This window comes from Pithys albifrons, chromosome 5 (assembly GCF_047495875.1).
Source record: "Pithys albifrons albifrons isolate INPA30051 chromosome 5, PitAlb_v1, whole genome shotgun sequence".
Lineage (NCBI taxonomy): Eukaryota > Metazoa > Chordata > Aves > Passeriformes > Thamnophilidae > Pithys > Pithys albifrons.
Window position 1 is genome coordinate 37,823,560 of NC_092462.1, and position 27,587 is coordinate 37,851,146.

The 27,587-nt window shown below is 41.7% G+C and overlaps 1 protein-coding gene across 2 annotated transcripts in view; it reads left to right on the plus strand.

Moving 5' to 3' along the window:
* The window catches only part of GALNT7 (polypeptide N-acetylgalactosaminyltransferase 7), a 94,060-nt gene that overhangs the window by 18,764 nt on the left and 47,709 nt on the right, over positions 1 to 27,587 (plus strand). Inside the window, exon 1 of one of the 2 annotated variants that reach the window (XM_071556245.1) lies at positions 444 to 569. The exons of the other annotated variant lie outside the window; for it this stretch is intronic. Coding sequence (XP_071412346.1) covers positions 444 to 569 — 126 coding nt within the window. Of the gene's footprint in view, positions 1 to 443; positions 570 to 27,587 lie in introns of those variants that run through there. 2 annotated transcript variants of the gene reach the window in all.

Consider the following 27,587-nt stretch of genomic DNA (forward strand, 5'->3'; position numbering starts at 1 on the left):
GAACGGGAGCGCACGGCCGGCGGAGCGGCGGGGCGGCGGGGCGGGGGCAGGAGCGAGCGGCGGCCCGGGGCGAGGCGCCCCCGCCCCGGTGCGGGGCGGCCACGTGGAACCGCGGCTCCCGCGGTGGCCACTTCCTGCTCCGCATCACCCCGTCCGCTGCGCCCAGCGGGGAGGCAGGCGCGCAGCCCGCAACGGGGAGCGGGAGAGGGAGAGAAAAAAAGAGAGAAAAAGAAAAAAAAAAAGAAACTTTGTACGTGCGGCGGCGGGAGCACAGCCTCCGCAGGCGGGCGGCTGCCGGAGAGCAGCGGCGGCCGTGGGAGGCGGGGGAACGGCGGCGGGGCCGGGCCGGGCTGTGCCAGGGGGGGCGGAAGGCGGCCGGTGCGCGGGGCCGGGCGCTGCGTGCGCGGCGGCGGGAGACAGAGGGCGGGCGGGCGGGAGGGAGGATGCGGCTGAAGCTGGGCTTCCTGCTGCGCGCCGTGCTGCTGGCGGGCAGCTTCTTGGGGCTGCTGCTGCTCTGGTCCTCGCTGTCGCCTCGCGCCGAGGAGCCGGATCTCCCGGGACGGACGCGGGTGAGTGCGCGACCGCGCAGGGCGCGCTGGAGCGGGTGGCGGGGCCGCCGCCCGGGATGTGACCGGCGGCGGCTGCGAGCGGGCGGGGGGCGGGTGCCCGGGCTGCGGCCTGCCGAGCCTTGCAGGCCCGAGAGGGGAGCGCGGACCGGCGGGGCCGGCCTCATCCGGAGCCCGGGTGGCGCAGCGCCGTGGGGCTGCCCGCGGCCGGGCTCGGCGGCGCCGTGTTCCGAGGGACCCCGGCGGCAGAGCCCGGCCGGGGTCCGATCCGCGCCGCCGCACTCGGCGAGGGGCCGCCACGACCCTCCCACCCGTCCGGTGCCCGCTACCGGCGCGGCGGTGCGGGCAGTGCCCCGCCGGGAACCCTTCCCTTCCTCCACGGGACGTCCCCGCTGGTGGTGCCCCGGGCACACGAAACCCGTGGGCTCGTCTCCTCTTTGGGGATTTTCCATCCCCTTAATACCCGCGCCGGTGCCCGCTGCGTGTGTCCTGCAAAGGTCTCCCCAGAGCTGCAACGAAGGTTGCAGGTGTTTCCTCGCCAACTCACCTAGCCGCCGCGGTTCGGCTTCCTGATGCTTTGCTAACCAAAGGGCAGGGAGAAGCAGCAGATCAGGTAATTTAAAAACAGAGCACGGAAAGCCTAAAGGCGCTGAATTTATCCAGCTGGTGGTGCAGATCTCCCAACCCGAAATAGTGGGACCACAGGTGAGGTGTGTGTGTGGGGGGGGGGGGGGCAGCACGCTGACTAACCTCCAGAAATGCTTTCAGGGGGGTCAGACGACAAATCTGCAGAGTGAGTCTTGCCGTGGCCTTGTATTAGTCAAGTGCAAATAATCTGACCCTTTGACACCAGGGTCTCAGAAGGAGTCAAAGTGCTTCTTCTGTTTTCACCAGATGCTGTAGAGTTCAGGAACATAACTGGATTTAAGAAGATCTGCTTGAAGTAAGATTAGCCAAGATTAAAATAATCTCGGTAAAGTCATAAAATTTTCCAGTGATTATCTTAGAAAGGAATCTGTTATGATGTGTTCGCTAATGATCTTGGCCCTCTCTAGTGGGCTGCTTTGGATAATTGTGGAAGGCAAGTGAGCAGTCAGAACTCTTGCTTTCAAAAACTGGGAATGACTTTTGACTCCTTCAGCAGATGTTCTGCCTTCTGAAGCTGTTGCAGTTTGCTGTATCTTGGCAGTTATTGCTGAGATAATAGGCCATAGCAGTTCTTTTGGAGATAAGCCGTTTATTAAGTGGTGAAATTTCTGAAATCTGTTCTTCTAGACACAACATGGACTTTTCTGTGTGCAGAAAATCTTCAGGAATTTATTTGCATACCTCACAAGGAAATGTCAGGCAGCAGACATTTTGCATCAAAAGCAGTTCAAATTACGTTTCCTGCTCAGGAGGGGGCTGTAAACAGACCTGCAAAGTGGCAATGTCTGGAAAAAAAGTAGTTGTGATTGCATTGCTGCATAGGACAGTGGCTATCTTCAGATGCTTATTCTGGGGTGACAGCTGAAGTATTGCAGCCCTATAGTACATATGCTGTATCAACTTACTCAGGTACTGTAATGAATCATGTTCTCCTTTCTCAAGAGCCTAGTCTTTTGCTCAGAGACTTTTGAGCTCAACCCTTATATCCACTTCCATTCATATTTGAGGTATAATTCAGAAACTTTCTCTAGCTGGTGTGCATGCCACTAAAGGAATTGGAATAGTTCTTATGGTCCTGCCCCTGATAAAGCAGCATTCTGTCTTGATTGCCCTCTCTTGACAGAGGAGAAAATGTCCATGACAGCCATCTCAGGAAATAATTCAGTCTGTCTTGAGAACAAATATAATCCTATTAAGTAAACACTGACAAAGCTGAAATCTAAACAGAATATCTGGTTCATTAGGTAGATCATCTGTTTACTTGCTGTTGTGATATATATGAGAGTGAGAAACACATGCTGCTTCAACATATTTTGGGAAACGGTATTGTTATAACTAAATTCATGTTTTGGTTTGAAGTGTTTTCCATCTCAGAAGCTGCTTAAGTAAGGAATAGCAGTTAAATAGTAATGACTGTGTTCACTACTAGCAGTGCTCCAGCATATTTCTAGGGAGCTGTCAGAGCACAAGAATATGTCCAGAGGTTAGTACGTGGACACCCGGCATGATGCTAGGAGAGGTAGGACTGTCACCAAGAGGTGGGCTTGTATCTCATGGTATGCTTCCTGCAACACCTGCAGACAGACTGTGCATTGGTAGAGCTTCAGTATGTGGGAAGTAGGAGTTTAATCTTACTGCTTCTCTGAGATGCAGCGGTGTGCACTTTGTTCATTATACAAATGTGTATGTTTGCTCTGTTGTTAGTTGTCCAAAAGTTTGTTAAGCTAAAGATGACAGATTAATTCTTCTTCCTGTACAACACCCTCCTCCCTTTGCTTGTGCTGAAAGCTCTAGCCAACAAATATAAAATTCCTCCTCAGACTGTACCAGCTTAAAATAGAATTAAGCTTTTTCAGCTAACCTCAGGCAGTACCCTTTCCCTCTCTGCACTGTAATCCTGGGTATTTTTTAACAACACCAAAGCATTAAAGATCAAACAAAAAGATCTGCTATATTGTTCTTTTTTATGTTTATAACCTTGAATCTTTTCTTGATTGCAGCAGGAGACAATAAGTAATACTGAAGATCTTGTAGTGTAGTGTTACAACTATGCACCTCTTAAAAAACATTCTTTCAAATACTGTGTTCATTTTTTCTACAGATTTTAAAACATTCAAGAGATCATTTGGAGAGCCAAAAAGGTTAATGTATAAAGAGTTTTCAAAACCAAAATGAAAGTGGAGAAGTGGCTGTTTAGGAAGGAAATGAGAGACCAAAGAGGTAATAACAGTAATACAGACAGTTAGAGATAAGACCTTTCTGATAGAAAACTCACAGAGATGCTGTGTTCACTGAAAGCATATGTAGAAGTTGCAGGAACAAAACTCTTCTCCAGAAAACCCAACTGTGGAACTTTCTCCAAGAATCCATTGGAAGAAAAAGTGCTTGTGGGATTTGGAGGGAGAGGTGAAGTATTTATTTGCATTATCAGAAATATCCAAAGAAAATAAAATAACTCTTATCCTTAAGAGCTTTCAGTTTTCTATCTAAACCAAATATAAATAATAAAAATATATCAAGGTCTGCCCTCAGAGTCTTTAAATGCTTTCGTGTAAGTAAGGATACCTGCTATCTTATAGACAGGACTGCAAGGTTACCGAATACTTAGGCAGAGACTCCCTTGTTTATGGCTGTGAGAAAAGATTAGGTAGAATAATTGATTTGATTAGCATGTTGTGGTGTCTTTTGGATGTTTTCTGATACCTTCTGCGCTTCTGGTTCAAGGGGTCATGGTTTTGGGGCCAGAAGGAAGTGATTGAGAATCATAGATTGATAGAATATGCTGAGTTGGAAGGGACCCATTAGAATCAAGTCCAACTTCTAGCCTGGCCCAGGACACCAGAAGAACCACACAATGTGCCAATCACACAACTGAGGCCATTCATCATAAGAAGATTGCTGTAGAGATCCCATCTGTAGTACTTGTTGGTCTCCAGCAAGATGTGTCACGAATTATCAACCTCAGAGTTACAGCCTTAAAAGCTGGTGTTGTCAAAGAGTAGGTGGTACAGCAGGCAGAACCAATGGACTGAAATAGTAAAGAAAGATTCATTACTGAAAAGTTGAAAGCATATTTGGAGGAGAAAATAAACTATAGGTCAACTTTAACTCTCCAAATCTGACCAAATTACCCTATTTATTTTTCTGTATGAAGGACAGTAAGGAAGAGTGTCCATTGAGTTCCTGGACTCCAGAAGGGGATTATTAAGGTAGTAAAATATTTACTGAAGGTGTGTGACTGACCTTGCACAAGTCAGAAATGTTGTGGTAAGGTTGCTAAACCCATAAAATAAATACCATGTTCTGTCCTGTTCACATGTGCAATGAAGAGAACTTCCTGAAAACTTGTCATGGGCTGCTTGACCTCATATCTAGGAATCTAGTGCTTCAGATTTGAAGCATTTGAGTATTTTCAGAATTTCCCATAGCCACTGCACCTGAGCCACTGATGGGCTTGTCATATATTGAAAGTATTTAATTTTCTGTGTCTGTAGGTGGAATGTTTTTATTGGGCTTTTGTTTACATCATGTTTATTTCTCATCAGTTCTCAGACTTTCTGGACTGTGTTCCCAGGGCTTTTTTTGTGTGCTTAAGTAGTTGGACAATTGTTCCCTTCCTCCTACCACCCCTAAAAGTGTGCACATCTCCTATACCAGATGTGTTTTCAGCACTCTATGACTTAACAGGAGCTTTTGAGGTCAGTCTCCCACCCTTAGATATTTAAACGCTCATCTCTCCACCAGGACAGTTAGCTGTCCTTGCTGCCAGAAGTCACAGCAGCCATGCCAGAGTGAGGGAAGAGTGGTTACCCTTGGAATGAGAGAGGAGATACTGCTGAGTGCTGTAGTGCAGGTGGTGATTCTAGCATGTCCTGGTTCAGGAAACCAGCTGATGGGCTTACAGCTGGGGCTGTGGACCTTCACCAACTGCCAAGTTTAAACATTACAATTCCCACATGGACATTAGACGGTGGAGAATTTAGGATGTGGAAGCAGAAGCATTAGAAAATAAAGAAACAAGAGCTGAATGGACATTTTTGAGCTTTCTGGTAACACCTCTTTTCCCCCACTTTAAGAACTGTTAATATCCTGTATACCTTGACTGGATTGTCACTGAGATCTTAATGACAAGTTGCAGACTGAACTTGAAGTGTTATTGTGTTTAAAATTAGATTCTTTGTGGTGGAAATCCCAGAAAAAATTCTTCACTTTCTCTTAAGGGGTAATGGCAAGTGTGCTTAGAAGAGAAACTGAGATGCAGGAATTTGAAGTTGATACCATTACTGGACAAAAGGCAGGAATTAAAATAAAATGATAAATCTGATGTAACAGGGAGAGTGGTGTTCAGTAGTAAAAGTATTCAAGTTGTCTGAACTTGGTAAAAATGTGGAGGTACACGAGTGATGAAATAACAAAATAATCTCTCTTCAATTGCTTTGTATAGTTATCTAGATCTTGATCACTTTTTCAGCTGATTTGCCTTTCCGTAATTGCATGAGACCTAACACAATGGGCACTGCATCAGGTCTGCCACTCTGGCATTATCTGAAAGCTCAACACGATCATTCATCACCTGGTACAGGGCTAGACGTAGCCACGCTGCCTTTGACAATCAAAGCTGTAATAAGTCACTGCTTCTCATAGGGCATGCAACAGAAATTAACACTTTGGCAAATTTTTCATGCTCAACAAGTTAGATTTGAAATCGGTGCGCAGTGAGGTAGCGAGCTTGCTCTAGCCAGAGTATTGCTGTTGTAGAAAGTAAGCATCACTTATTACAGTAATCTTTAGTGTTGTAAGCAACAGTAATAGGCAAAATGTTTTGAGATATTAAATGCTAATTTTTTTATGTGTGCTTTCATCTAAATTGGCTTTGAAAAAGCTTGTAAAAATCTATCACCCTTGGGAGAATGTAAAACCCCCAATCCCTATCATATTAAAAGGGAAATAATTTCACAAATGCTTCCAGTTATGTTGCAGAATCAATGGCCACAAAGCGAATAATGTGGAGAAATGGAAAAAAAGAAAACCTACATAATACCTACAATTTAAGTCTACATATATAGATTGCATTGAAAAGTTCTTGAACTCTCTTGTCATTAAGATCCCTTGTATTAAATTAGGTAAAGAACTCATTATTATATCAAGACTATTAATTATGTAAATGTCTACTCTATAAAGAGCATGTTTGCACTATTTTTATGTATGTGACAAGACTCCTTTTTTCCCATTTTTTGCCCCCCCAAAAATCTTAAACTAGGTCTGGCAATGGCTTTTCAAGAATGATATTGCAGGAGAAGAGGGATTTAGAGTATCCAGGGGACCTCTGGCAGGATCTTCAGCGTAGGTTGAAAGGTGACCCTGTACACTCAGGTAGCATAATGTCATCATGGCTAGGCTTCGTGAACGAAGATTTGAGAAGGGCACTACCCACGCTTGCTGCAAGCGTGCTGGTGGCTAAAAAGGCCAATATGGGATAGGCAGGTCCAGTCACAAAAGACACAGCGGAATGTCTCCCTAGGTGATATTGGCAAGGAACGGTTCTTTCTGCATTGTCTTTTCTCCTCAAGACTGACTCTCCATCCATTCTCAAAGGAAGCAGCAGCGCCGTGAATGCTGTGTCTCCATGAATCCCGATTTGAGGCCAGAGTGGACCATTGGGGCAGTTGATATGGCCAAGACTGAGGTATTGTTTCAGGCAGTCCTTGTACCTCTTCTTCGGGGCTCCTCTCTTGCGGCAGCCGGTGGCGAGTTCACCATAGAGCACAATCTTTGGGAGGCGGTGATCCTCCATCCTGGAGACGTGCCCTGCCCAGCACAGCTGCATTCTCATCAGCATGGCCTCAATACTGCTGACCCCTGCCTGTTCAAGAACAGACACATTGGTCACGTAATCAGACCAGTGGATGTTTAGGATTGAATGGAGGCAGCGCTGATGGAAGCGTTCGAGAAGCCGCAGGTGGTGGCGGTAGATGACCCATGATTCAGACCCATATAAAAGAGTAGACAGTACAATGGCTCTGTAGACGCTGATCTTTGTACTTTTCTTCAGGTGTTTATTGGACCAGACTCTTTCATGGAGTTTTCCAAAGGCTCTGTATGCCTTTGCTAGCCTGTTGTCTATCTCTTTGTCAATCTTACCGTCTGAGGAAATGATACTTCCCAGATAGGTGAACTGCTGGACTGACTTAAGCTCTGAATTGCCTATGGTGATGTGAGGATGATGGAAGACTTCTTGAGGTGCAGGTTGGTAGAGAACTTCCATCTTCAGGCTGACTTCCAGCCCAAAGAGCTCAGCAGCCTCTGCCAAGCAGGATGTTAAGCGCTGCAGAGCTGCTTCTGTGTGAGCAACGAGGGCGGCATCATCAGCAAAAAGCAGCTCGCAGACAAGGTGATTCAGGGTCTTGGTGTGGGCCTTCAGTTGCCTTAGGTTGAATAGGCTTCCATTGGTACGATAGCGGATGTAGATGCCGTTTTTTTCATCGAGGTCTGCTGTGGCTCTTTGGAGCATCATGCTGAAGAAGACCGTGAATAGAGTTGGTGCAAGAACACAACCTTGTTTCACACCACTGGTTATTGGAAAGGGCTCAAAGAATGCATCGCCATATCTGATTTGTCCATGCTGATCCTCATGTAGCAGGACGATCATTTTGAGGAACTTGGGGGGACATCCTAAACGTTACAAGATCTGCCACAGACCTTTTCTGCTCACAGTGTCGAAAGCTTTGGTGAGGTCAACGAAGGTTACATAGAGACCTTTGTTCTGTTCCCTACACTTCTCTTGCAGTTGTCTGAGAACAAACACCATGTCTGTGGTGCTCCCATTGGCTCTGAAACCACACTGGCTTTCAGGTAGAAGATCTTCTGCAATAGTGGGTAGTAATCTGTTCAGAAGTATTCTTGCAAGGATTTTACCAGCAAGGGAGAGCAAAGTAATACCTCTGTAATTTGAGCAGTCTGATCTTTCTCCTTTCTTCTTGTACAGGGTGATGATGATTGTGTCATGGAGATCTGGTGGTAGTTCCCCTTGTTCCCAGCAATGCAGAACAAGCTCGTGGAATTTGGCTTGGAGTGCTTGACCTCCATGCTTCCAGATTTCAGGTGGAATTCCATCAACCCCAGCTGTCTTGCCAGTTTTCACCTGTTGTATGGCCTTGAGTATCTCTCCCATAGTAGGGGCTGCATCCACTTCATGTTTCACTGGTTGTTGTGTAATGTGTTGAATTGCTGAGCCTTGGATTACACGGTTGGCACTGAAGAGAGTCTGAAAGTGCCCAGACCATCGGTTCAGGATGGAGGTTTTATCTGTTAGAAGCAGTTGACCATCTGCACTGAGTAGGGGGCTTTGAACCTGGTGTGTGAGTCCATACACTGTTTTCAGGGCCTCATATAATCCTCTTTGGTCACCCAAATCTGCGCATAGTTGTGTCTTTTCTGCTAGGTTGAGCCACCATTTGTTCTGGATGTCTCAAAGTTTCTGTTGGAGCTTACTGCATGCAAGACAAAAGGTGGCTTTTCTTATATGGCAAGATGGCTGAGCAAGGTGTGCTTGGTTAGCAGTTCTCTTCTTCTTCAGCAATTCCTGGATCTCTTGATTGTTCTCATCAAACCAGTCTTTGTTTTTCTTGGAGGAGAACCCTAGGAACTCTTCAGAGGACTGCAGGATGCAACTTTTAATACGTTGCCAAAGCGCTTCAGGAGAGGGATCTATGGGATTATCTTTAAGTCTAGTTTGAAGGTTTCCCTGGAAGCTGTCTCTCACTGTGGCTGTTTGAAGATTGCTGACTTGGAGCCTCCTCCTTGGAATGCCGCCTCTCTTAGGTTTGGGCTTGAAGTGGAGGTTAAGTTTGCAGCGCACAAGGCGGTGGTCTGTTTGACATTCTGCACTCGGCATCACTGACATTTCTCTGTTGTACTAAGATATAGTCAGTGAGGTGCCAGTGCTTGGATCAAGGATGCATCCAGGTTGTCTTCAGGCTGTCTTTCTGTTGACAGACAGTGTTGGTGATGGTGAGCTGCCGTTCTGCACAAAACTCTAGCAGGAGGTGTCCGTTGTCGTTGCAGTTTCCAATGCCATGCTTGCCCAGGACTCCTTTCCAGGCTTCAGAATTCTTACCTACTCTGGCATTGAAGTCACCAAGGATTATGATCTTATCATCTGCAGGAACATTTTGGGTGAGGCGGCGCAGGTCTGTGTAGAATTTGTCTTTTTCCGCTGAGTCAGCTTGGAGAGTTGGGGCATATACGCTAAAGAGAACAACATGTTGCTTGTTGTGTAGAGGGAGGCATAAGGACATAATGCGATTGGAATGACCTGTCGGCAGATTTTCAAGTTTGGAGGCAATGGAGTTTTTAGTCATGAAGCCAACTCCTGAAAGGTGTCTTTCAGTTTTGGGTTTGCCTGAGCAGTAGAGTGTGTACCCAGCACCATGTTCTTTAAGCCTGCCTTCCTCATGAAGATGAACTTCACTGAGAGCAGCAATGTCAATGTTGAGCCGTGACAGTTCATGGGCAATTAGAGCAGAACGACGCTCAGGACATCCACTATCCCCAGTATCAAGCATGGTTCTGATGTTCCAACATGCAAGTGTTAGTTTGAGCACACCTTTGCAGGCAGGTGTATGCCTTTGAAATCTCTTTGTTTTTGTTTGACCACATGGAAGATGCCGGTTGGCTGCGGTTATCCAACCGGGTGTAGAGATGAGCTTTGTTTAGGCCACCTTTGCTAGGCCCCTCTCTGTGTGGAGCAAGCAGTGCTGTCCCTAGAAAAGGCTGCTTGGTCATTCAGGATGCTGCTGCAAGAGACTGTCATCTCCGGGGTCAAGTCTCTAATGACCAATATCCTGAACCGCCTGCATGCAGGGTTGGGTCTGCAGCTTCCAGCTGCTTCCGATCGCCTGTCGCTACAGGGCTTTGCAATGTGGGTGAACCCTTCAGGCCTGCGCAATGGATTTTTTTGGTGAGGCACAGCGTGCACAAAACTGGCCCCACCCTTTACTCCTAAGGTTCATCTGCCATGGCCTAGCGAGCTTGGACGGTGACAGCGAATACCTCAGGATGTAGGTTTGGTTAGAGTATCCTTCTCTTAGATGGATGGCCTTACAGGGCTAAGTGACCTCCATCTACCTGGGTTTGGGGTTGGAGTTGTCCTTCTCCTAGGATGGTTGCCAGATGGCTAGCGAGCCCATCCTGCCCGTGGACACACTTTGTCTGACCCTTCAGCTGAGACCTGTCTGGTATGGGAGACCCTACCGGCAGCACAAACCACCTCCAGCATAGCTCTCAACCTCATGAGGGCACGCAAGCTTCTCCCCCGCGACAAGGGGGTGTCCCTGGAGAAGAGCATAATGTAACAAAAAAACCTTAATAATTGTGTCTAGTTTGGGGATCACAAAGGTAAAACTATTCATCTGTTGCAGTACTTAATGAAGATACTGTGAGTGAGATCACAGAAATTGGGATGAATGGCTGTGGACTGGGTAGGTGTAATTGGTTTTTTGAGGAAAAGAAAAAAAAGGTCCAAAACAGAAGTGGTAATTTGTGCTGCTTAGCAGCCAAACAGTGGGGCATTTAAAATAGCATGTAATAAATTCCTCTTTTAAATCAAAATCTGGGTAATAGTTAACCTTCAGTTTTAAATGTAGTGGAGTAAGATATGGCTGGCTAAGCTTAAGTAGTAGAAATTCTGGTGCTAGTAAATTTAGTTATTGGAAAAGGCTCAGTGGGTCATCAGGATGACAGCCTGAGAGAAAGGTGTATCTTATCCAGAAGTAGATATGTGGGTTTTTTGCCACATGGCCAAGCAGCATTCACCTTCCTTAACCCAAGCTCAGCAGAGTTAAAATTGCTTGTATTGAGCTGACATTCTCTAATGAAAAATGACAGTGTCTTTGTCCTATTTTTGTCAGATATTAAATCAGCATTACGGGAGACCGCCAAGTGAAAATAGGGCAGGCTAAGCTGTTACATTAATAGGTTTGACTTCTACCTTGGTGGGTGGGATGCTTTTTGCAGTAACTAGGCCATATAATCTGAGAGAAGGACGCCAAGTCTGGTAACAGTTGCATTTAATTACTAGATTTCCTCCATAACTATGGAAAACAAATGTCTACTGTGGATGATTAGTTTAAAAATAGCAATATAGAATCAAAGAGTGTTCTGAACTGGAAGGGATCCACAAGTGTCATTGAAGTCCAGCTCCTGGCCCTGCGCAGGACAGGCCCAAGAGTCACACCATGTTCCTGAGAGCATTGTCCAAATGCCTGAACCTCTGTCAGGCTTGATGTTGTGACCACCTCCCTGGGGACCCTGTTCCGGTGCTCAACCACCCGCTAGGTGAAGAACCTTTTTCTAGTAATCAGCCTAAACTTCCCCTGACACAACTTCAGGCCACTCCCTCAGGTCCTGTCACTCATCACCACAGAGAAGAGATCAGTGCCTGCCCCTCCGTTTCTGCCCTTCCTCATGAGGAAACTGTAGACTGCAATGAGGTCTCCCCTCAATCTCATCTTCTAAACAGACCAAGTGTTCTCAGCCACCCTCATATGGCTTCCCCTTGAGGTCTTTCACCAACTTGATTGCCCTCTCTTTGACTCTCTCTAACAAACAGCTTAATATCTTTCCTATATTGCAGTGCCCAAAACTGCACACAATATTCAAGGTAAGGCTGCCCCAGTGCAGAGCAGAGCAGGACAATCATGTCCCTTGACCGGCTAGTGATGCTTTGCCAGATGCATCCCTGGAGACAGTGTTAAGGAATGCATTCAGTACAGGAGACTACATTTGAGAAACAGGAGCAGAGCAGCCCAGATTGACCTGATCTTAGAGCTTAGACTGTGCATCTATAAAAGCCAGGGTTTCCTTTGTTCATCATCCCTCCCTTGGAGGCATCCAAGTTGATCTGTTATTTTATTATTTAGTTATTGCACCAAGATTAAACTTTTTGAAGGATCTGGATGTCTGAGACTCTGTTATGGGAAACCTCGGATTGAGCCAGTAAGGAAACCTGCTCTGGATGTGTGAGTGTGGGGTGTGTAGGGAGTCAAGCGGGGAACCTTTTGGCTCACTGGAGGTGCCCACTGCAAAGGGGCCACTGTTCGCAGGTAATGTGGGTGTGACTGCCAGAGTGGCTCCTGAATATTTGGACAGGGAACTTTCCTTAACAACAGTTAGCCTTCCCGGCTGCCAGGGCAATGCTGACTAATAAGCGGCTTGCCATTGACCAGGATCCCAGGTCCCTTTCCATGGCACTACTTTCTAACATCTCATTCCCAGTCTGTACCTATAATCCAGAGTTGCTTCATCCCAGGTGCAGAATCCGGCACTTCCCCTTGCTCAGCTTCATATGGTTGGTGATTTCCCAGCACTCTAATTTGTCAAGGTTTCTCTGCCTTCCAGGGAGTCAACAGCTCCTCACAATTTTGTCTCATCTGCAAACTTACTTAGTATCTCTTCAAGTCCTGTGTCCAAGTCATTTATGAAGATGTTGAAGACCACAGAGCCTAAGATGGAGCCCTGTGGAACCCCACTAGGGACAGGTGGCCAGTCTGATGTTACCCCATTCACTGTTACCCTCTGTGTTCAACCCACGAGCCACCCACCACATGATGTGTTCATCCAGCTCTGTGCTGGACGTTTTGTTTAGATGGATCGTGTGAGAGACAGTATGGAAAGCTTTACTAAAATCCCTAAAGACTACATCCACTGGTTTCCCTTTATCAGCTACTTGGGTTACCTTGTCCTGAAAGGAAATCAGATTTGACAAGCAGGAATTCCCCCTCATGAACTGTGGCTATGACCAATGACTGTCTTGCCTTTCAGATGTTTTTCGCTACATCCCAGAATAATCTTAGCTTTACCAGGCACTGAAGTGAAACTAACAGGCCTGTAGTTTCCAGGATCATCCTTCTTGCCCTTTTTGAAAGTTGGAACAATGTTAGCTAGCTTCCAGTCAATTGGGACCTCTCCAGATTCTCAAGACCTTCCAAAAATCACCAAGAGAGGCCTTGTGATGACTTCAGACAGCTCTTTAAGTATTTTCATAAGAATTCTGTCAGGCCCATGGAGATTTAAGGATATCCATCAGAGCAGCAGATCTCTCACAGCTTCCGGTTCAACTGGGAGTTTATCATTATCATAGTCATGGTCCCTCAGCTCAGGGTGCTGGAACCCCCTTAGTCCATAATTGATGTCGAAGGCAGAGGCAAAGAAACTGTTAAGCATCTCCACCTTGTCAATGCCCCTGTTTGTGAGGTTCCGATCCTCATCCTGTAATGTGTCAGTGTAATTCCTGCACTACCTTTTGCCTTTGTATGTATTTTTGAAAAAAAAATAAAATCTTTTTATTGCCCCCCACAGTTCTGGCCAGCTTCAACTCCAGTTGAGTTTTGACCGCAAAGCCATGCTGCTCAAAAGACCACCTCCACTGTCAGTTTTCTTTATTATTTTTGTGAATTAAAGGGAATTTATCTTGCTTGAATCTGCCTTTAGCTGTCCATCTCTGTCCCACAGTGTGCTGGGTTTAGACACTGTTTTGGTATGTGAGGTTTTCCCCTCCATGACTAATTGCAAGGTCACATTCAGGAAGGAAGATGTTGCCAAAATAGCCCAACAAAGGGGAGCAGTTTGCAGCCAGCAACATGCATGTACTCACAACCTGTGATACTGTTTAGGCTTGGATTTGGGGGTTTTCTGGCCTTTCACCCAATATACGTTATAGGAGAAAAAATTAAACTTGGTGGGTTTCTGTAAACGTAAAAAAAGTTAAAGTTGTGCCTTACGGTAGATTAGAATTTATCAGTTTAATTATAGCCTTCTCCTCATCTTTGAAGGAACTTGTGGGGAAAGTATGTGCTTTTGTGGATAAGGAGTATTTTGTTGTTAATAACTGTGAAAAAATACACAAAAGAGAGCTACCACTTGTATTCTACCTTTGTTTTTTTTCAAATAAGTGTGCTTATTGTCTTCCTCCTTCATGGATCAAACAGTTTTGAAATGTTGGCTTACTCATTGGAGCATCATTTGAATTGGTAGATCTGAAATTTGGAAAAAAAAATTCTTTGCTTAGTGTAAGCTTGTTTTGAAAGCACTTGTTGGTGCTTTCCTACAAGTACATTTTATAAAACAAAATTCCTATTTTCTGAAAACCCATGGGCTTCCCATAGGGGAATAAATTTTTTTTCTTGCCGCTCTGTGGTGGTCTGTATTTCTTTAAAGTTTCTCTCTGACCCTGTCTTCTTGAATCCCTCATTCTAATCCTTGACTACAGTAACATTCTTTAGTATTGCTCTTGCTTTCCTAAGCTACAATGTATTTTCCTTTCATTTCCTTGTGGAACTTTCAGTTGCAAATAGCAGCAGGAGAGAACTGGAGGAAGGTAGATGGTAAAAGCAATATACTAGTTTACATGCTGTTTACATTTGGAAAACTTGCTTTACAGTTGATGGTCTGAGAATATAACTGTTAATGAAATTAAAGCGTAAGCAGATGGTGCTCAGCCCACAAAGTTTCTTACTTATTTTGCTGCATTTTAAAACATTGGCGATGAAAACGGCTCAGCAAGAACTGTTCTGACTCGAGTGAATACAGTTGATTTTTTCAATAAGGCAAAAAATTATGTAAATACCATGTTTTAGAAAAAAAATACAGTATTTTTAATTAAATACAGGGGTTTTTCATATTCAGACATTTTTATTACAACTTGGGGATTAAAATTTATTTTAGTTTTAACCTGTAGTAAAAGATTTTCCTTTTGAGCATGACTAAATGACCAAAGGGCCAAAGCATAGCAACACCCCATTTAATTTCTTAGTTCCTGCCTTTATGGATTTGAGATATTTGAGCAATGTCATTGTTTTGAGCTATTTAATAAGAGTTTTAGAAATGTCAGAGAAAGAGACATTTAGCTTTTTAAACTGGCTGTAGAAAATGCCTCATATATAATAATGTTTTGAAACAAAACTGAAAAAAAGTAACCAAGCTACCTCATAAAAGAAATTTCTGTTTTCCCTGCTGAGGAAGGAAGGTCAAGAAAGACATTATTAAGATAACGTGTTCTTCAGAGAAAATTAATTGTTCTCTGCATTGTTCTCTCTGAAACAAGATTTGCTACACTCACTTAAATGAGGCCTTGAAGTCAGCTGTTCAAGACTTGTAATATATGGCTTTTATAAGACTGCTTCATCTACTCTGGCTCAGTTAATCCATCTCCTGCAGTGTTATTCTAACATTTCAAAGTCTCTAGAAGCTTTAAACCACAGCTATGAAATGCACTGGGTTTTTTCGTACTTCTTCCATTTCCCTCCCCTCTATGAAATATGTTACTCCTGCAACAGAGGCAAGACCTTCTCTAGTGATAGCATAAAAACAGTATCTCAGTAACCTGCAGATATAGAAAAGTGTGGTAAGTGGGGTTTTGTTGCTTGTTTCTTTTGATGGAATATGAGATTTTAGTGGTTGTAAATTGTTTGATTACCTCTGATCACAGAGTTCTTAGGCAAGAGCACTCATATCCAGAAGGATGCTGCATGTGTTTCCTGTTTCTCAACTCCTGTTGGTAAGGGAGAAGAATCTCTTGCCATTTTTTGTCTTGAGTTTTGAAGGTCCTTAACAGCATGCTCCTACAGCATTACTAAATTAGAGGTTTACCAAATTAGTAAAGTGGTCTTGAATACTCTTTGTAGGGGTATTACAACCCTGAGTGTCTAAAATAAGACTGCAAATTAGTTCCTCTGATGCATTTGTGTGATCTTGGTGAATCTTCTATCCCTCTTTGTGTTTACTAGTCTAAAATACTCATCTTGAACACTTGCTTATTTTTCATCTATGTAAATAGTACAGGAAAGTTTAGTCTAAGTAACTCCAAGAAGTGTTGCCATGACAGTGAGGTTGTGGAGTTCTGTGCAGGTCCAGGCATAATGTCTTCTTTCAGGTCCATCTGCAGGAACAAAAAACATCCTCAAGGAGAGCAACTACGCATAATGCTGGAATCAAGACTGGGAGAAGACTTAGATGTCACACTTGGGGCAAATGGTTACTCTGGCCCAGCTTCAGCAGTGGATTAGGAGACCCTTGAGTGCTTGTTGACAAAGCAGTGAGTAGGTGTCCAGAGTGTCAAAGCCATCACCATTATTTCATGTAAACAGGGTCAAATCTCTTCAAGATGCAGAGTGGCTGTAGTAGACAGCAGGCTTACCCTTTCCATGAATAGTCACGTCAGTCACCTCTTGGGAAGTTAACGAGTTTTGCTCCCATTATTATCTTCTACCAAGGCTGCTGATGACAAGGGAGTTGTCAAGCTGTTGTGATAAAAGGCAGCAGACTGCCAGGATAGTTCATGTAGCTTTTAATCTTTGTGTATGCCTGAGGGGCCTTGGGAAAAGAGGATGGCAGGGAGCAGGCTGGATTAATTTTTCTGGATGAAATGGATATGTCCTGGGGGTTGGCCTACTTTAAAAATAATTAGAATTCTTTGAAATCTGCTGTCCTTGAGCACACTTCATCTGTCCTATGTCCCCTTTCTTTGATTCCCATATGCCTTGATCTTGTGGTTGAGAGATGCCTTGTGCCTCTTTGGGAGACATTTGTTTTGGTAATATTTCCTAGGGGTGCATAATTTCAAATCAAAGCTGACTTGCTTATATTTCTGTGGTGAAATTCACACAGGGATTGCAGGTAATCAGAGGTACCTAGTTGTGGTTTTGCTCCTAAGCTGAGAACAAAGAGGCTGCTGCACTTACAGTAAGGCATGTGAGATACTGATTCTCAGTTCTTAACATAACTTTTATATTTACTATAAACTGTGGTAGTTTTTTTCCCTTTAAAATGAACTTTTAAAAATAATGTTGTATATTTGAATTGTGTGACAAAGGTATAATTGGGTTGTTACAGTGGGGCTTGATGGTTATCACAGGTTGACTGCAACCATCACAAATCCATGTGATTACACAATTAGTGTAATGAGATGCATTGATCTTAGTTATTCCAGGTTCTTATTCAAATCTCATCCTCAGCTGAAGGGTGAATAACTCACTTAATCTAGTAATTTTTTTCCTGGTCAGCTTTTTTTGGTTGTTCATTCTTTGTGGGAGTCTGGGGAGGTAATTAGGCATATTCTTACAGCTCACTGTTCAACAGTTTAAGAGTTTTCTTGCACTGCTGTAAGGTATCAAGTGAAAAGGATATTTAGAAATAAGGAAGAAAGATAAATGGCCAGCCTGCTCCTCTTGATTTTATCCCCTCTAATAGCTTGGGCAATCTATCTTCCAACAGGTTTGTCACAGGATATAAAATACTAAGGGTTTTGGGGGGAGGGGGGGATGTTACATTTTAAACTCTACAATTCATGTCTATGATCAAAGAAATCTTCACAGTCTTATTCACTAAGCACTAAGTGATAGACTTGACCAGTTAGCATTGCTGCAAAGGAGAGTGAGATTAAACAGATTTTAGAACAGGTTTTATCTTGTACGATATTTGAAAGAATTTATTCTGTACTGATAATTTGTCAAAATACTGTTTGCAGTCCCAGCAATCATAATTTTCAGGAATGGCTTTGCGGCTGTTAATTTCTAAGAAATTGACAGAATTTTATCTATAATTTGGCTTATCTAACAACCATAATGTATAACATAATGTTACCAAAGGCATAATGTTGCAAGCAGAATTCATTATACTTTTTAGGTACATACTTTAAAAATATGTTTTATTAGATTAAGTGAATAATCTTGACTGTGATGCCTCAAAATGTTCATTGGTGAGAATGCTTTTGCATATCAAAAATACTTGTATGTTTTTAAATTCTCCAATCTGAGATTTCCTTATTGCAGAGCATTGTATTTTGACATATTTAATAAAATAAATGGGCATTTATCTTCAAGCCCAGTTTTACTCATGAGGAAATTAAAGTTTCAGGTAGACGATCACTGTCTTATAACTGAACCCACTAAATATCCCTGTATGTAATTGTATGTAGCTGGTGTTCTGTTAAGTCACTTCCGCTTCACAAATGGAAACCTTTCAGCAGTGTATATTTAGGAGATCTATTCATAGTCTAACACCAAACCCCAACAACTTTACTGTAGGAAGTCTATTTTCTGCCCTGTATGCATTTGTTAATTTTGTCAGACCGTAATGTTCCTTATCTGGTTTTATGCTGCATTGGCTATAGCACTGAAAGAAACATTAAACTGCATGAAAAAGACCAGTTATGGCAACTCAAATGTTTTATAACCAGTGCCAGTTTTATCCCAATGAATGTTAACATCTATGATCTTCCTTTACCTTCCTGCTTTTAAAGTTTTTGTTTCTTAACCAATTTGGTTTTGTCTTTAGACTGAAGACATGCCAGTACTAGACTGGCACATTCTCTAATACTCTTTTTTATCTAGCTGTAGTGGCATAAAAGATTGGATACAGGATTGAGAAAATACTTATGTGGAAGGGAGTTCTGTCTGATATTTGAGTGCACATTCTAAGGAAAGGAGACTTGGAAATACGTGTTGAAATCATCATGCTGTGAAAAGTCACCAATGCTATATATTTTTTTAATGGGAACGCTATTGAGACTTGGAATTCTCCTGAAAAGGGAGAAGTGACCTCACCTAGCACAGGGGAACTGCTGGTTAATTCAAGAACATGCATCTGTCTCCTTAATTCTTTAGTAAGAGGGGAAATAATCTTAGTTTTCTAACTTTGGTTTGAGAGAAGAAAGAAAGATTGATATTGCTAAGAATACTTAACAGAAACATGCTTAGAGCATAACAGGTTCCTGCATTACCCTCAATTCCACAGGAATCCCTGGGGAGAGCAGTCATGGACTCCTGGGGAAGAGGAACAGCTGCTATCGCCCAGGCCACCCAAAATAATCCGTATTACTGTTATGGACTTTTTCTGCTTGGATTATTTCCACTTGGATTATTTCTGATACAGGATCTGGATGTGGAGACTTAGTAAACCACCCGACTGGGCAAGCCTGCTTTTTTTTTTCCTGATCCTCTTTAGGACACCGCAAGTGTCTTGTGGTAAAGGCAAGAGGAACATAAGAGTGCTGCCTTTTGTATCTCTGCTTTCTCAGCACAGCAAAACAGAGGAGAAATGTTTTGAAAGTTGAACTCTGGGTGGGGGTTTTTTGGTGGTGTTTATTTTGTTTAATTTTTAGAATCACGGAATAGTTTGGATTGGAAGCAACTTAAAAAATCATCTAATTCCAACCCACCTGCATGAGCAGGGGTGGCTTCCCCTAGTCCAGGTTGCTCAAAACCCAATTCAACCTGGCCTTAACCAATTCCTGGGCTGGTGCACCTACAACTTCTCTAGGCAACCTGTTCCAGTACCTCACCAGCCTCACAGTAAAGGATTTTTAGTAATATTAAATCTAAACTGATCCCCTTTCAGTTTAAATCCATTCTCCTTTGTCCTTATGCCCTTATAAAAAGTTCCTTCCCACTTCTCTTGTAGTCTCCCTTTACATACTGGACAATGCTCTAAGGCCACCCCGAAGCCTTCCCTTTTCCAGGCTGAACTCTCTCAGCCTGTCTTCATAGGAGACCTGCTCCAGCCCTCCGACCCTCCTCCTAGTGTTGTGTTGTAGTTGAATTGTGTTGTTTTATTTTAAAGGTACAAAAGAAGCAAACCTTATCAAGTCAAGCATCTGCAGGTTCTTGCTCTTCCTAGTGTCCCAGATAGATGCTGAGGAGGACTCTGAGGATGGCTTGGCATTGCTGAGGGGAGCAGGGCTGTGTAGCTCTTGTGTCTCTGCTGGATGCCTGTGCACAAGTAATGGTTGTAAACAAAGCAGGGAGTCAGCTGCGTTCTGTGTGTTTTGCTACTAGGCTCTCTGTGTTTTCCAGCTACCCCTCACTTCCAGCAACTTCCCCCCTGCCCTGTTCCTGTTTTGAACTACCTCAGCACTTGTGTTCACCCTGCTTATGGATGCCAAATTCATTTGACTTGCTAATCCGGCTGACTGTGGGAAGTCCTTGATCCAGCTCAGCATGTGGACATAAAGGTGCTTGTGTTGGCACACAGACAGGACAAAAATGTGTGGCACAGAAGTAAAGTGACTGTGGAAATTTATTCATTTCATTCTGTAGCATCAGCTTGAAAAATCCAGCACTTACCAGACAGAGGTTTGAATCCAAACCAAATTAGCAAAAACAAAAATTTAAAGGCAGCTCACCTGCAGCAGCTAAAAAATACAGTTTTCATGAATCTTCTGCAAGACTTAGGTGCATTTTGTAATCATATTTCTGCTCTTCCACAGTTCTTCTTACAGCAGAGCTGGAAAATATCCCCTTCAGCTTTTGCTGTATATCTGAAATCATGGAAGATAAATGTCCATGTAATGCATCATAGTACTGACATTCAGAAGTCTTACAAGCTTTGCTTTTTGAATAGAATTGGGAAGTTAGCTTTGAGTCTCTTCACTCAGTAGGAAGAGTAGGCAAGTGAATTTTTTTTTTGTGCCACATCTCATATAAATTTGACATCCTTTACAAATCTACAGTTGTCATACTGTCAAGAATTGTAGAATTGGAAGTGCTATACTAAACAAAAGGAACATACGCTGTTTTCAGTTCAAGTACTATGTCTGAAGCAACAGCTAAAGGGATCCATAGAGTTATGCTGTCCATGTTCTGTTGAAATTATTAAAAATGGAAACATGAGTAGCAGTTTATTTTTAAGATGTTATATTTTTTTAGTGGAAGTGAGTTGAAATGTCAAAAGCTCCAGCTTTTGGTGGAATTTTTGCTTTTTTTTTTTTTGTTTACTTATTTTTAATCATTTATTGAAACTGTTTAGCAGGATAGGAAATCAAGCTGGTTTTCTCTGTCTTAACTTACAAGATTTTTCCAAGTCTACAGTGATTGATAATGTGTTGAAAAAATGCTGATTTGTGTAACTCACATATGACAGTTTTAAATAGAGCACATACCACTTATGTTGTGCTGTTGTCTTGTGTGCAAGAACTTTTGAAAAGAAAGCACCTCATGACAAAAGGCAACTGATTGATAACAGCAATGATATTGGCTTGGTTGACAACCATGAGAATGTATTGCCTCTTGCAGGAAAGGTTCTTTCATATGGCTTTTCCTTATAGTTTTCAATCTAATAGTTTTCCAGGTTATTGAACAGTAGCAAAACACAGTGAACATTATTTCTTTTTTATTTTGATTAAAGTATCATCCTTGTGGATTTTGGTTTCTTTTACTGATACTGTTTGATGTACAGTAAACAATTCTGTATTATTTACTGTTCTGTCCTGGTACATCTGACAGTTTATCCTTCTGTGGTATTTGATGGCTCATGTATGTAGTGTCTCTTTCATATTGGAGATTGAAATACTGACAGCTCTTCCTCTTGGAAGACACTATCTCTTCTCAGTCAGACTAAACTGTGAACTGCCTTGCTGACTCTTTCTTCTCCAGCTGATGACCAAAATTTGGTGTGCTAGAGACAATAGACTCTTTCTTGAGGACTACAGAGGACTTTTGAAGTGAGTTTTCTGACAGACTTTAACAAAATTGTCTTTGTTAGAAGTTAAAGTCCAAGGCTAGCACATAAAGGTCTTGATTCAGCAAACTGTGTTCTGACTTAAACACCCATTTAATGAACTGAATAGATTGTAAGTAGACTTTGCTAATGTCTCTTCTATGTTAAATGCAGTAAGTAAAGAACATAGCTTTCATAAATTCAGTTATTAGCATCCTCATTTGAAGTCTACCAGGAGTGGGCTAAGGGCTGATGGAAATTGTTCCAGCTGGAAATAGCATTCCCAGGGCAAGTCCAAGCCAAGGAAAGGCTCTCTGTCATTTTAAGGTCAATTTTTAACCAATGTTCTATTCTCAGTATTTACATGGAGAGTCTGAATTGGTAAGACTTTTGATTTCATAACAAAACATATTTACAAGGAGTGAACACTTGTTGAAAAGATTACAGTGATTCAGAGAAATGGCTCTTGTCGTGCTATTTGGATGATGAATGTATCCTGCAGATAGAGACTCAGTGCTGAGGACACTGACTTCCATGTGTTCCAAGTGAGAAGCCTCACACATCTTTCATTATGTTGTACGCCTATTAATTTAAACAGTAGAAGTTATAGTCCCATTGCTAAGGAATCAGTGCACATGGGAGGATGATGTTCGTTTGCATCTTCTCTAGACATGTGATCAGAAATGCCAGCCATAGTGTATCTGAGCTGGAAACACGAGGGTCATGTTAAAACTCTCTTCGGGATCTGACAGATGTAGGAAGGTCCCTCAAAAGATGTTCAGGGCTAGAAGTTGATCCTTGGCTCCTTGTTAAGAGAAGGCAGTAGGATGTCAATTCCCAAAGTTAGTTTTGAGAGTAGTGTTTTGATCATTAGTCTCAGCTGCTTCAAGTTTATATTGAGGTACCACTGTGGATCACCTGCACTAACAAAGCAAATGTCAAGTCAGTCCATTACTCGAGGGTCAGGTGAAAATGTTTGCCTCTCTCACTGGTCCTGTGATCTCAAGATGACCATGTTGGCTTCCATACTTGAAATAAAAGATATTGCATGGTGAATGCAGAGCAAAGTGCAAAGCTGGAAGCACAGTGGAGAACAGGCTATTTAGTGAAGTCCATTTGACGAAGTTTGTGCATTATATTACAGTATTCTTGCTGGCTGTCTAAAAGATGCAGATAACCTGGCTATGCTCATACATTATTTGGCTTCTAAAGTAAAGATGTAAATTAGGTTTTGATATTCATTGCAAAACAAGCAATATCATTAGCTGCATTTGTCACAGAAAGAATAATAAATTTACCAAAATTGATTTATCTGTTCAATAAATTGGTTCTTACTGTTTTAGAATTATTTCAGATTTTTTTTATGCTTCAAATGCATGTATTGTGTTGATTTTTATTTAATTTAAAGTATTTAATACAGCTAAGAACTTTTCTTACCTCAATAGTTCAACAGACTATAACTCACTTATTGGCAAATGCTACAGATCTTCTCCTATGCAGAAAAGATCAAGAATGAAGGGTCAAGGAAAGACGAGACAGAGAACACAATTTATCATAATAAATTCTTTCCCTTTTCTTATCTAGTCAAGCAATATGCAAGGTAATTACATAGATACTCTGAATTTCTGAAATCTTTTGGGAGTTCAGATGAAACTTGCAGAAACAGGTTTTATACTATGTATAATTTGCATACAATGCTGCTTTTGGCTTCAGCTGTTTCATTGAAAAAGCTTTCAAAATGGTAGGGTTGATCAAATTCTAAAATGGAATTCAAAAAAAGACAAAAATAGATTATTGTAAAGCTTGTGAATCGTGACAATATTTCAAGATAAATGAAAATGTAGTCATGCAGTTTGCTTCTTAATAGCAAAGAATATGAAATGAGATTGACGTATCTGTCTTTAAAAATTGAGGGAAACAAGGTATAGCACAGAAACCTGCATCCCTTGATGAAGTATGTATATCAGTGATGGATTTATTGTATTGTAAATGTAATTTACTCATTGAACTATTTAGAAGAAATGCATGATTTTTAAATATCCATCTGTCTTAGATGATTGAGAAACAAAGATGAAGTTCCTGTGCAGGCTTGAACCAGTGCAGCGTTCACAGCTGATGCCTGAAGGGCCAGAAAACCTGTCCTCAGTCACTTGCAACATGAATATTGATGATAGTTTTTGTTTCTTTCTAAGACTTTTTCTGAAAAATAATAGAAGTTGGATATTTTCAATAGCAAAAGTATGGATTATAAATTGTAAGTCTGGCCTCTTTTTTAATTCAAAGTATATGTTTGTTTTTACCTGTTTATCTCTACAGCTTAAAACAAAATTACTTAAATTTTGATACTTTAAGTCCAAAAGAAACAGCTTCATCTTTTTTCTTCAGTCTATAGAGAACATTATTAAAATGGTTTTGGTCTCAGTAAAATGAAAAGCCTTTCCCCTCATAGTCCACTGTGTAACAGTACTACACAGGAAAAGGAAAATAATTCTTCCTTTGTGGAAAGAAATTAAGCTGGGCAGAGGACATCTGAGAAGTTCTTAAAAATCTACTTTTCATATGAATAAACATGAGTTCTATTTTTAAGATCTCATTCAAACATATGCATAGAATTAAGGATATTCCTAGAATGAAACAAAATGTGAAAGGAGCAATGACTCAACTAGAAAGGTCACAAGCTTCATTTAATGTTGAAATGTAGTGACAAGAACCAATCTTGTACTGAAGCTCTTGAGTGATGCTGTGATTTAAGCCTTTCACCTTCGAGGGCACAGCTTCCAAGAAAAAAGATGAAAGATATCTGGGATGCAAAAGATATAGCTATTATTGCACTATTAAGGGCTGTGGAATAAAGTTTTTACCATTTGTAGCAATACCTTAAGTATGAGTATAGGACTGGGTGAGAACAGCTACTGGGCACAGAAGACAAGGTGATGCAGCTGAAGATCACAGAGTGCAGGAGTGAAATGCAAAACTACCAGAGAGAAGGTCTGAGTGAAAGAGGTGTTAGTGTTATGGATTATGGCAATATTCCAATGAAATAATTAATTCTCTTATTTTCCTTCCATTTTGATGGCAAAAACTATTGGAATTTTTTTGCCAAGCACTTGAAAGCGTGTGGATTGTGGCAGTAGTAGAAAACTACTGTAGAAATAGTTAAACTGCATGGATCAGCATATACTAAATTGGTAAGAAATCAATACAAAACCATTTTCAGGTATTCAGGCTAATTTCTCCTATTTTTTAGTAATTGTTAGAATTGCATTGTCTTGGGGATCTCTAAAGGGAGGAGGCCATTTAAGTTTTTAAGAAATGGGACCTGCTTTCCTCTGTGAACACCATTTTACTAATCTACTTTATTAACAGAGACTATCTGCTCTTCTGCTAGCCTCTAATTGGCAATGCAGAGAAAGACAGTAAAGGTGAGGTAAAAAGTCAGTGCATTTTTTAATGAAGGGGGAAAGAAATACTCTGAGTCATGACCTGAAATCCTGAGGTCCTTTTGCATCTTGCAGTCAGCTCCGATAGAGATGATGTCTTAAGCAATTGTGTATTTTGTTCTTCATACTCACAATTTTTCCAGTTAAGCATTTATAAAGTCACTCTAGAGAGAAAAGTTGTGAACAGTTTTCTAATTATGGTATATTTCTCTTTTTTTCTTGTATCATAGGCCAGCAAGGTGTTAGTTCTTCAAAGTATTATGAAGCAATTTGTTATAGCCCAAGTATGCTTCTGATTAAGCATTGTTTTCAAAATCTGACTGAATTGCTCTAAGCTACATGGCCATGTGCAAACATGGTACTCCTAATCACTTGGAGGATGGAGACAGGAAATCCTGCATTTGGTACCATCCATTTCTGTAATCCGTTTTTGAAAGAGATTTCCTGATACTCAGCTTTTTGCCTGGAAGAAAGAATTGGAAAATTTCTTGCCTCTGCCTTCTGCTGTACTAAAATAGGGTAAGCAATGGCATCATCTTCATTAAAACTGTAAACAAACACAGAAATTTGAGAGAAATTAAAAAGAGAACAGAAGGTTGCATTTGAACAAAATACATAGTAGTAAATATTTACAGAAATAAGAAATGTTAATATTGGTTACAGCCACCAGAATTCTGAGCATTTGGAGACTTCCCACGGCCTTCATCTGCTTAAATATTGTTCTGGGGCTGGCTGTGTCCCTAGAAGCCAGTTTCATGCACTTCTTGTTTAGAAAAGCATCTTTATATCTTCTTTGCTCCTCCTGTGATATCTACAGTTGCTGGCACATTAGCTTGAGGAACAAGTCACCTTACTGAACCTCTTGCTCAGCAAGGCATCCTTCAAGTTGTGAAGTTGAAAAATAATTACTTTTATTACATTTCTTAAGAGAAAATAAGATTTAACTTTCTGGTCAATATGTCTTGGCTTTTCTATGAGTAGATGCCACTTGACATCTCTGAAGACTTGAGTTGGAGAGTTACTTCAGGACAAGAAAGAAAACTGATAGTGATCAGGTCCTTAGCGTCTACTCTCAAAACTAAACTAGAAACTAAACTTTATTTTGCTAAGTCAGGGATCAGGATCTAATGGGCTTTGCTTATGTGGGACAGATTTTCTCCCTGGTGCCACAGAGCTTGGTGCTCTCCTTGCTCTTTGGCCTCTTCATGGGACTTTGCTGTTACCATAACAGCATTCTGAACAACTAAATTGCAATAAAATATGTTAAATGGCTGAATTTAGCAAGAAATGAGTCAACTGGCATACAAATTAGATTTTTTTTTATTTATATGGTGTCTCATCTGCAGTATAGTAACCCATATGGTGTATTGAGACTTAAGTATAATGAACAGGTGATTTTTTTGTTGACTTGGAGAACTGAGTCACTGCAGTCTCTGTTTAAGAATGAATTAATGTGAATGGTACTCCACAGAAGTTTGTAGTTGCAATACCATGCTAAATACATGCTAATGACAATGTAGGCTGCAGTATGTAGAAATTTTTCTGTTGTGCAGAGAAAGAAGGAAGGTTATGGACATTTGAAAAGCAGTTGATGGCAGACTATTTTATGGTCACTGGGTCAGCTGGTGGTTGATTAGACCAGTCTTAAGTGCTTAATCTAAACTGACTTACCTTGTGTGATGTACAATATTTGGCTCTTCTCAATTTTTGTCAAGAAGAGAGGGTCAGAATTAGTGCAGGTAGGGAAAGTGTGTGATTGCTTGTGGTCTCTTGTTTCCTGGGTTCTAGACAAATAGCACTTTGATCCAATACGAAAAGCCACTTAATTAACAAGGAGCAAAAACACCTGAAAAGATTCAGTGTGCAGGGATATACTTGCTTTTATACTCTTCTTTTCATTTATCTTCTCTCCCACTTGATCAAGACCACTTTTGATGGGGCTTTGAGCAACCTGTCTAGTGGAAGGCATCCCTGCCCACCACAAGGGGGTTGGAACTAGATGATATTTAAGATTCCTTCCAACCTCCACCATTCTATGGTTCTATGATCATTTTGGCTTTCTTCTACTGAAGATGTTGGTTGGTCTATTTGTCATATTGTAATTGATTCTTGCTATTCTGAGTTTAAAAGTCTTTCTGTCATCTTTGGTGTGCTGCCTGTAGGGAGAGGATTTAAGAGGTTTTGGATCATCAGTCCTTTAACAACTTTTCTATTATTCTGCAACAAGCAGCTGCAGATGTATTTTTTGTTCTTTTTATTGCATAGGCTACTAGTGCCAACATGTTTTCATTTCTAGAACATAGGAGAGACTAAAATACATCCCCTTAGGTAATGCAGCAGCTTCATTTGTGATTCAGTTTAAGAATATTTGTATTACTTGAAAGTGATTGTGGTTTTAACAATAACAGACTATTTTGCCTGCTTTAAAACTAGCCTTAAGTTA